This window comes from Hirundo rustica, chromosome 2 (genome assembly GCF_015227805.2).
Source record: "Hirundo rustica isolate bHirRus1 chromosome 2, bHirRus1.pri.v3, whole genome shotgun sequence".
Lineage (NCBI taxonomy): Eukaryota > Metazoa > Chordata > Aves > Passeriformes > Hirundinidae > Hirundo > Hirundo rustica.
In genome coordinates, this window is record NC_053451.1 from 28,920,848 (window position 1) to 28,932,105 (window position 11,258).

Sequence of the window (11,258 nt, forward strand, 5' to 3'; positions counted from 1 at the left end):
GAAAATATGTATATCATTGTGTGAGACAATAAGTGGAAATGATTCTAAAGAGTGCTGAAGGCAACAGCTGGATGGCTCTCTGACTGAGCACCTGCTCCCCTGCCATCCAGTCCAGCAAGACGCTGTATATATGTTTTCTAAAACACAGATTCTTTCCACAGTTAGGGACAGATTGCTCTTTTATTTCACCTCCAACTGACTTTCTTGAAACACAGCTTGGAACAACCTCGAGAGTTCAGTGCTAGAATGGATCCTACAGCCCATCTGCAGTCCCTGACCGCACATATTGACTGTCTACCACAGTTCTTCTGTCTAAACAAGCTCCAGTTCATCTGGAGCTTGCACATTCAGTCTGGAATGCTGGTTTCCAGAGTTTATTTTCTGCAAAAAGCATCTTTGGAAAAGCATGTTGGTCTAATAATTATTTACCTCACTATTCTGAAAATGAGCTTTGGGCTTCTAAGTGACACAGATGAAAAATGTTAATCTAGATGACCAAACAAGAGATGGGAGGAGGAGGAGGATGAAATGAGTAGTAGCTGAGTACACTGGGGATGAAGTGTGCGCAGCGTCAGCTTGGGATGGTGTCTCCTGTGGAGAACTTCATAAGACAATGAGTTTTTCTGGCTTTTCTCCCAACGGCTGTAGTTGCATCAGAAGAAATTAAGCAAAAACAAATTATGTCCCCAGGTAGAGTGTCTCAGTCACTTCCACCCCAAGGAAGAGCTCAGGTAAGACAATGCCTCATTTACCATTGCACAGGGAACAACAAATACGTGATTTTCCAAAGTCAACACCAGTGATTCTCAGCAAGGCCCCAGAGTGCTGTCATCCCTGCCCCAAGAGGGGCTGAACACTGCTGAGCTCCTTCAAAGACCATGAGAGTTGCAGCTTCTCTGTTTCTTTCCAGATGAGCCCTTCAGGCTGAAGGTAGTTAAACCTCAAACTTTTAATTGGATCCACTGAGACATCCACAAAGTTGTCCAAATGAATCTGAAAATAACTTCAGGTACAAGAAGAAAACTTAGATCTGTCTTCAGAATATCAGTCTTCCTTACTACCCTCACCTTCTTTCTTTTCTTAACTACTGGAGTTCTAGTTAATCTTCTCCAGGGCCTGTAGTCTAATTTTCAGTTTGTCAATCTTTTTCATTTTCACTTGCTGTTCTCAGGTTAAATGTTTTCATCCTTTTATTCATGAATTCCTATTTTAGATTTGTCCTTTCTCTCTAATGAGTTCAGAATGAGTTTTTTTTCTAGGAACACCATTTTTTTTCCAAATGGGAAAAGCTTGCATATTTATGATACTACTAACTGATCTGTCCAAACTTTTTTTTCGCAGAGACACAGGACAATGCCTTTGGCTGGGTTAGACTATGAGTAAGTACAACGAGGTGAAAGAAATGCCCCACCTTTAACAAATCATGAGGAGTAGTTGGCTGCCAGGTTGCCTGCCCTTTTTTTGCAAAACTCTGTTTTGGTTGGTTTATGGTTCAGCATCTTTCCCAGACTGAGTTCCCAGGCATGGTTTATCAAGCCAAGCAACAGAAACTCGAGGAGAACAGCGTGATGATTTTTCTCACCAAGGCAAATTGATACCAGCCATCCTGCTGTTACCACCCCAGCCAGTTTCAGGTCCCAGTTTCCAGAAAGCTCTGAACATTGTGGGAATAAGGATAAACTGCCCCTCCTAAAGGCTATGCCCAATTGTTAGAGTGTCTTGCCTCTGTGGGAGAAAACATTTCTGGTTTATTACAGAATAGGGATCCCATACCTGTTAAAAAGTCTCCACCAAGATGCTGTAATTTTCAGCCCTCGGCCCTGCTGTGTTATGATCATAATCAGCTGTACTGGAGTCACAAATGAATTTTCTCAAAAGATATTAGCATTTATTTTTACATTGCCATTCTTAACATCTTCATTTGAGCGAATCTTACATTTCATCAACCACCAAAACCAATTCAAGCAATCTACCTTAAAACTACCTCAAGTTCTCTAATCAGATAAATCACCATGACGTTTCTGAATTACACAGTAGCTTCTGCTACTGAACATACCTGCAGCAGAACATCAGTGCAGCTACGACAGCCAAAACCTTTGCTTTCTACAGAGGTAAGATAGCCCCAGAGGATCAATACCAGCATGCTTTTGCATGCAAAGATCTGCAATCTTTCTTATCCTCTTTATTCTCTTTTACCACTGGCTAGGTCGTTCATGTTGCTTGAACATTGCTTCAGCCTGCTGAAGAGCTTTGTGTCATCTGGGCTGAGAGAGCCATTTCCCTGGCCCTTGCTGGGACTGGCTAACCCCCTCCACCGGGTTTCCTGGTACCTCTCTCTCTCATTTGTTTCCATTTTGCCCAGATTGCTCCACATTACGCTGAGCTTCCCAGTTTCTCTTCCCTTCTTTGGAGCAGGCTGGCGATTCACAGGCGTGGATAGGCAAGCCCAGCACTGGCCCTTTTTCTGAAGACCAAGGGGAATATCTTCTGAAGTATGTTGCAATTGCTGATAGAAGCTGATATGATGTGATTCATTAACCGTAGCTGGATTCCAAGAAACTCTTTATACAAATTCGGGCTAAGGCAGGCCAGTCCCAAAGCCTTGCAGGCACGTACTGAAAAAAAAATCGCACAGTTAAGAGTGCGGGGGAGGAAAGCAGGGCTGAACTCTGCAGCAAGGCAGAATGTACAGCTCTATAACACGCTGCAGACTCAAGACATGCAAACACTAATGCCAACGTGCAGCTTTTAATAATCTGTTATGAATTTGGCTGTAAGCTGATGCAATGGAAGTGCTGGGAACCTGAAAGGTGTGGGCTAGAGGAGGAAGTACAGAGTCGCTTTGACATGCATATTCTCATCCTCTGCTGCTTGTTGTTTGTCTGGTTGCTGTGTGTTCTGGCACTGGGCTGCACAGCTCACTCCAGCTAGCACTCCCCTCTTCGGAGAGCCGTGCTTTGGAGGTAGCGTGTAGGAGTGTGTTGAAACCTTGCGGGGAGGTGTAAGTTGCATGTTAATAAATGATGGCTTATCTGCACACACACAAACTGAAACAGCAATTTGCCTGATTTATTTCAGTGTAAGGCTGGGCACAACGGTAAAAAAAAAAAATTAGTGCGTATAACTGCTGACGGTGTGGTATTGGTTACTGGCTACGTGCTGACTCACCTCGGTTCACCTCCAGTCCAGCAGGAGGAAAGGACCATCTGAAGATGAGAAAACTGGAACAGACTTTTCAAAGTAGTTCCTGATAAATTTTTGCATTGTTACTGATGCAGCAGATTTTCTCCTGCAGTTTGGGTTAGAGAAGAGGATAAAGTAAAAAATAGCAGCAGAGCCCTTGAATTTTATTTTGTAACACAAAGATAAACTCTACTTGAGTTAATCGGCTGGTGTCCTGAAATTCTCACAGCGTTTACTAGAGGGAGCACTCTTACTCCACAAAGCATTTGACTGAAACAGACTTCGCTGCAAAGATTTGCTTCCATTTATAATCTGCCCAATTTGCTAGGTGCAATTAGAAAGTAACTAGCACCTCGATTTTGCTCCTGTTGCAGCTGCAGAGACAACGCGTCACCAAGAGAGGCTTCAGGGTTGATGTTTTGTTCAATATTATACAACAGTACCTGGAATTCAAGACCGATTCAGAATTCAGTTTTGTAAATGCTCTAAAAACATCTGTGCCCCAAATTGTTTGCAGAACCTTAGACAATAATAAGTGTAAGGAAAAGAGTTGAAATGGAAAAAAAAAAAAAAAAAGTTCAAAGTTAAGGAAGTGACTCGAGAAACTAAAGAGGATAGACCCCACTGTCATAGCTGTAATTCCAATAAGTTAAATGACAGGTTTAAAATAGAGTAAAAATGCAGTGTTCCAGATGTGGCTACATGTGTGACAGATAAAGGGGAATAATTACTTTCCTTCACATGCTGGACACATTCTTACTATTGCAGCCCAGTAAGTGGTTGGTCTTTGCTGCCTCTTCCTGGCTCCCTTTTCTTGCCATCCACTGGAAGCCCAGGTTCTCTTCCCAACACAATTAGACCCAGACTGGACCTATGCATGAGGCAGTTTTGTCCCAAAATGACTATGCTACACAGAAAAAATATGATAGAAGAACATTTTGGAAGGATTCCTTCTAAACCAAGAAAAATCTTGAGGTACCATATTTACATGTTTCTGCCAACATCTGTTTTAGCAGTCAAAAATCTTGACTTTGCATCTCTTTTCTACTCATATAAGGCTACAGATCTCTTTAATTAGTTCAGTGTAAGTGGCCAGGAATAAATGTAAAAATGGTAGTAAAGATAACTTGGGCTCAAATAATCTCAGTTTTATCACCTGCTGAATAGTGATTTCATCTGAGCCAATAAGAAATAATGGGTCACCTGAACTGGTGAAAACTCCACACACAGATGTGTTTGAAGCTTTTATTATGTTCTGCTTTGCCTCTAAGTGTTGGTTTGGTTTAAACTTACTTAAAGACCCACAGATTTATTTTTATTTAAGAAGAGCAATGATGCATTTTGTTACTTAAAATGTTGCCATACCAGGCACAATGCAGCCCCATCAATAATCAGCTACTTTCAATTGCTTCAACGAAGAGAACAAGGGAGGAGGGTGCTGCAAGTCTGCCATGCAGAGTCTGAAGATGCATATTCCATCCTATTACTCGAATTACAGGAAAGCTGCAACCCCCCCTTTCTTGGGAGGAATGGAACTGCCTGTCCTTGGTGCAGGGAGGGCAGAGGCAGCAGGGAAGAGACAGTCCTCTGTGTCATATGGCATATAAAGGGCTGGGTCCTGCAGAAGAGAAGAGAGGATGGCTGTGAGATGCTGAAAGAAAACGTCGGCTCTAGGGACACCCACAGCCAGAGGGAGCCCAGACTGGGCAAGAAACAGAATCTCAGCCCAGACTGAACAGCACACACCATCAAGAGGAAGAAGTCTCTATTTTCTCACCTTTTAACCCAGAGAAGGTATGTTGTCACCGAAGCAAACAGCTCCAAATGAAAGGAAGGGAAACCCCTTTTCTTCTCAACTTCTTAGCTCTGTTGTGTTTAGTAGAATCCACTTAAAGTCTCAGTACTTGGAGTGAGGGGAGCCCCAGCTGGTCCTCAGTGACTCAGTTCACAGTCATGTACCAACCCATTACTCCTGTTTTCAGTGAGGACCTTCTAATTGCAGAGTGTCAAGGAAGATTTACAGCCAGACCGCTTAGAACTGCTATTGGGGAGGTCTTGCAGCAGCAAAACGTGGATGTAGGAGTTAACCATGGCTTTATAGCTGCTGGAAACCGTGTCTAGCCGTAATATATTTTACATGCTTTTGCAGGATCGCTGTTTCCTCTATGCTCTCTAAAGAGCTGCTTCTTGGTCTTCACTGACTATCCATTACTTTTTGGTCTTGGAGTTTATGTTAGTTTCTTCCCAGCTTGCTAATTTTGCTGACTTATGCCTTGAGACAGAGAGATTAAGTTCCTAGTTTTGCAGCTGAGGTAATATAATTGTGGATATTTTCATATTCACCTGAGACCCCAGACATTTTGAATACTGCTGAGTTACTGAATCACAAGGAAAGCCTGGGGGGGAGGGCGGAAAATTTTATTTATTTATTTGTTTGTTTGTTTGTTTATTTATTTATTTTTAATGCAAAGGTCTATAGGCTTTAAGTAGATTCACCTTCTCAATGGTATTGATTATTTTTCCTGGAGTCTTTTTGAAACATCTTTTTGCAGGAAAGTACCCATCTCCACTAATAGCTTTTCCACCAATTTCACATTCCTTCTACTAGCATTTGATGACATGTAATTTTCCAGTTTGTTTCACACCTAAATATTGCTGGGATTTTTATATATGCACAAATCTTCAAGGAATCTCTGATTTTATTTCTGTTTTACAACAAAGTGTAGAAAGATTTGGAATTATTCCTTGTAGTTAATACTGTTTTCATTGATGAACACATGATCAATGAACTCTGTTCAACCATGACCAGTATATATATTATTTATTTTTGTATGTCTCTCTACATTTTTATCTTTGCTAGATTTTTCAGCTTAAATAGCTTTGTATCACTCCACATTCCTAGGAAATTTCTGTTCTTCCTGTGAAAAGCAAGATCTCGGTCTCCAAGTCCAGGATATTAGCATTGTGTTATAGAGTATGTTTGTTGCCATGGACATATTTGGTTTTGAGAATGGAAGTTTGTTTACTTTAACTCTGATGCCATAGGACTGAGTCAGGCATAAAGATGTAAGCAGCCAAAATGTGAGCCCTAATTTTGGAATCCTCATGTCTAATCACTGAAACCTTCTTTCTGTATGAACCTTATGGCAGATCCACTGTGGAGAAGGTAAAAGCCAGGTAGAGAACACCTCAAATTCCCACTAACTGGAGTCAGGTTGTAGCACAAAAGCTCCAGCTCAGTGTCTGGTTGTCCTTGCACATCTCTGACACAGGTGTTGGGAACTGCAGAAGTCCCGTGAACAGGGAATTAACAGGTCTGCCTGAGAGCGGAAGCACAAGGAACAGCAGCAGCTTCTGTGAGACTTGTGAACTGATGGTTTTCAAGACTCAAACACCTCTGTCTGCAGCCTCTTAGGACACCCAGGGCAGGAGGGAGAGTCCAGTGATGACTCTCAAAAGCAGGACAGCTCAGTTAGACTAATCAGTGTCCACTCCTAAATGGTACCTGATGCATGTTCAAAACCTGCACATGGTCACACACCTAAAAACAACTCAGAAGAAGTGATGAGGACCCAACAGTTGACAGTCTTTGTCACCAATGCCATAGCAAAGAATCCTAGAGAGATTGTTTGGGCACGAGAACCTTGGTGGTAGTGAGAATATGGGTCTGGGAGTGTGTTGAATGTGGCTAAGTGAAATCAGGTTTGGAGTTTGGGTTTTTTTGTTTTGTTTTTTTCAATGAAATCGCCTTCCTCCCTACCAATAAGGTTTACTACACTGGTTCTACAGTAATGCAACATTATTTCCAGTATGGAATTGATTGCCAGGCATCGAACTCAGCTGTTTCCCTTCTGTTTCTCTCCTGCAGATGCCATGTGAAGGCTGCATGGAGAGCGACAACGTGAGCACTGGCGCAACCATGGAGTTCCTCCTGCTCGGCTTCTCCGAGCTGCTCCGGCTGCGGGTCCTGCTCTTCCTTATCTTCCTCATTGTTCATCTGGTCACCTTGGCAGGGAACTTGATGATCTTCATGGCGGTGGTTATGGAGCCCTCACGTCCTCCCATGCTCTTCTTCCTCTGCCAACTCTCCGCCATCGAGCTCTGCTACACTTTAGTCATCGTCCCCAAGGCGCTCCTCAGCCTGGTGGTGGTGGACGGCAGCACCATCTCCTTCCTGGGCTGTGCTGCACAGATGCACCTCTTCGTGGCCCTCGGGGGGGCCGAGTGCTTCCTGCTGGCAGCGATGTCCTACGACCGCTACGTGGCCATCTGCCAGCCCCTGCGCTACGCGGCCCTGATGAGCGAGGGGCTCTGCCTCAGGCTGGCTCTCGCCTGCGGCCTGGGAGCCTTCGCTGTTGCCCTGGCCTTGACGGTGGCTGTGTTCCGCCTGCCCTTCTGTCAGTCACGCCGCATCGACCACTTCTTCTGTGACGTCCCTGCCGTGCTGCGCCTGGCCTGCACGCAGAGCTACACCCCCGAGCTGCCTCTGCTGGCCGCCTGCCTGCTCCTCCTGCTGCTCCCCTTCCTCCTAATCCTGGCCTCGTACGTCCGCATCGCCGCGGCTCTGTCGCGCGTCGCCTCCCCCGCGGGAAGGGGCAAGGCCTTCTCCACCTGCATTTCACACCTGGCCATCACCCTACTGCACTACGGATGTGCCACCTTCGTTTACATTCGGCCTAAGTCCAGTTACTGGCCCGCTCGAGACAAGGTGGTGTCTCTGGTCTACACCAACATTACTCCCTTAATGTATCCCCTCATTTATAGCCTGAGGAACAAGGAGATCAGAGGGATGCTCAGGAAAATGCTGAGGAGGAGGAAAATAGCTCAGGTGAACTGGGATACTATCAGAGTTGTGATGTGTGTGTGTGGTAAATTTTAGTAGAATAAACACATGTTTGTTGGAAAACAGCCCCATAACCAGATCACCATGGACTTTGCTAAGACAGATATCCAGGCAGAATTCTACATGCATCACTACATTTATGAGAAAAAGAATTTCAAAGAATTTTCAATTTCAATTCTTGAAATTTCAAGAATTTTCAATTTGTTCAAAAAAATCCCCAACATAACGCTTGATCTAGAGGAAAATGCTTAAGTGAGTTGTGAGGATGAAGAGCTATGAACAATCACCAGTCTTGCTTCTGTGATCCCATACATATTCAGGCTTACATTCATAGCCATCCCAGCGCAATCAGAAGAGCAACACAAAAAATTTTAAAGGTAGTAAACCAATATTAAAAGATTGGTTTCATTATTCCTCTGTCAAGATGACAGTAGAAATTAGGTAGTACTAATTTTAGACTGGTAAGTTCTGCAGCACAACAAATCTGTAGGGGCTTAAAGGAAGGTTAGAAGAAGAAAGTAAAGTCCATGGCTAGAAAGAAGGGTAAAATAGTTGTGGTTTTCTCCAAATTTAGCAGAAGGCTGCACTCTGCTATCCCATGACCAACTGAAAGATTGTTACTGTAAACTCATCTAACCTTAAATTATTCTAAATATTGAAAGTTAAAATACCATTAGTCTAACAAGAGTATGACTTTCCTATGACTGTTTTGCAAGAAGCAAAACATATTTCCTTTTACAAGGAGATGCTTTAGATTTGGTTTGTTCCTATGGCAACACAAAGGCTAAGATACTTGTCTTATCATGTGACTTTTACCAGGAAAGACTGCATCATATAAATATGAATGCCTGGGGAGTGTTGAGATCTATAATTGTAAAAGTAATAATACTGCTGCCACAGTTATTGCAATTTCTTCAGCAAAATCAGTGAGAGTTACAGCACAGGCTGGACTGCAGCAGACGTAAGAGTCTGAAAGGTGCAAAACAGTGCTATTTTATGAGTTTCCTATGTGTAGGAGGAACAGGGCGATTCAGAAGAATTAGGGAAGACTGATTTTGGCCAGGAAGAGGGGGAGAAAGAACCAACTTCATTATTTTATTTAATACTTCCCTCCCCTGTGTCTCTTTAAAAGCCATAGAGACCCTATGAATCAGAACCCACCTCTTACACAGAAAATTGTTGAGAAAAAATTAATATGTTTGCTTCTGTTCCTCTGTCTAATCTGAAGGAATTTCAGCACCCCAGCTGCCTTTAGCTCTCTCTCTGGGCAGATCGAGAGAGCAGAGTGGCATTTGCTTTCTCTGGGCTACAATCATTAAAAATTGTGGCAAGTGGATTTGACAGATGCAAGAAATTGGCAGTGTAACTAAGGAAGTTAACTTGGAGCCTTCTGACAAAAGAGAAATGTGGAATTTAAAACTGACATTAAAAGCTGTCCCCAAGTTCACAGTTCTAGCCTGCCTAAAACATTAGCACAAAATATTGGCTCTCAAGTCAATGAATACCTAATTACTCTGTGGGCAAACATTTAGCTGCATTATTTTAAAATTACCAGAATTACAGTGAACATTTTAATTACCTGCCAGCTCTTCCAAAAGTGAGAAGGGGAGGGTCTCAATGAAAGAACACTACGTACTAATAGAAAAGTACTTCAGAATTACATTAGAGAAGTGCTTTGAATCAAATACTATTAAGTAACTGTAATGAGCACAGGAAAAATAGGAAGCATCAATTCTAAATCCTGTCAAGTCAAATCAAGCTTTGAAGTTAATCCTGCTGCAAGCAGTTGGCTGGACCTGAGATGGCCAGAGGTCCTTCCTGAGATTAACAGGACTTTGCATCAGAGGTTTCTAACCTTTCTAACCTTCTAGGAGGTATTGATATATACAAATGCCTGGCAATAAAACTGAAGGACAGCAAGACACTGAGGCTCATAATAGTGTTCAAAGCCTCAGCAGAGGCCCTCATATATTTCTGGCAGCTGTGGGCATGGGATAGCAGAGAGATAACTGTTATCTGCTGCCAGCTGTGGGAAGAAAGCAGGGCTGTCCCCTGAGCTAGGACATTCCACGTGAACCACTGCAGAACGGATACACCTGGGCAGACCCCTCCTCACTACATGGATACAGATGCTGCTTTTGGAAGGGATCACATGACCAAAACAGCAGCCAGGTTAGACTCCCAGCTCTTTCATTCTGAGATACATGTGAGAAATATAACGAGTTGTGGAGGCTTTCTGAGAAGACACTCTCTCTACCCAATGTCCTTGCAGATGAACAGAGTGAGGAGATATCCCAGAGCCCAAGACCATCCTCACCAGTATTCCCACACTCACTAGTCCAAGACTAGCCCCATCAGTACTCCCACGCCCATCCACAGCACCCTTTCCCCACACCTCATGCCAGCTGTCTTGAGCACTGTATAGATCTGCAGAGAGGACTCAGGGATAAGAGTGGGAAGAGAAGTAGGTTATGAGGTAAGAGCAGTGGCAATGTACAAGAGATGTCAGACCCACTTCCTTTCTAAAATGTTATCTTTTAATTGACTGGACCTGCATGAGGTCCCTTTTCCACTCAGCAAGCAGCTATTTCAGTGCTGTTGACTCAGCACACTGTGCTGAGAGCTGGAGAATGCTCAGCTGAAGAAAGGCAGCACCATTCCTGATGTAGGCATGAGCACAGAATAATAATTTAGAAAAGGCAATTTCTAAGTTCTTTTCAGAACTTCATAGGGAACAGCAGGATCCAGTGAGGCACTGCAGATTTTGACAAGTGTGCATTCCACCTCCAACTGAAGATGGATTTGGAAAAGATCTTCCCATGGGTGTTGTGGTTTTTTGGGTTGGGTAGGGACTCAAGACTCCCCAGTGAATGAGTACAGCTGGGTACCTGTATTTCACAAATGGTCTTGTCCTTTCTTGGAAGAAGAATGCTTGCGTTCCCAAATTTGCAGAGACCTGAGATCTGGAAAACGTAGATGTCATGAAGTTTTCTAGCGAAACCAATTAGGACATCACTAAGAATCACTTCATGGTTTACACAGCCATAAAAACAGAGTGTTCACCCTTGCAATTAATTTCGTAAAGGCAGCCCTGAGCAAGCACTGTGTGAGAACACAGATCTTATCAATGGTGGAGCACCAGAGCCCAGCCTGTAAGAGTTCAACATGTAAGATCACATCAGTGCTGTCCACATTCTCAAAAATAAAAAGAATTTGGAGGATGATGGTACAG

At 43.4% G+C, this 11,258-nt stretch overlaps 1 protein-coding gene across 1 annotated transcript; it reads left to right on the top strand.

Moving 5' to 3' along the window:
- Window positions 1–7,051: 7,051 nt before the first annotated feature.
- LOC120748336 (olfactory receptor 10AC1-like) lies at window positions 7,052–8,062 on the top strand. Its single transcript, XM_040054469.1, has one exon. The coding sequence runs from the start codon at window positions 7,052–7,054 to the stop codon at window positions 8,060–8,062; it is 1,011 nt and encodes a 336-aa protein (XP_039910403.1).
- The last annotated feature ends 3,196 nt before the right edge of the window (window positions 8,063–11,258 follow it).

Coding starts and splice junctions, on each gene's coding strand:
- LOC120748336 (XM_040054469.1), top strand. CDS start 7,052: ATGCCATGTGAAGGCTGCATGGAGAGCGACAACGTGAGCACTGGCGCA.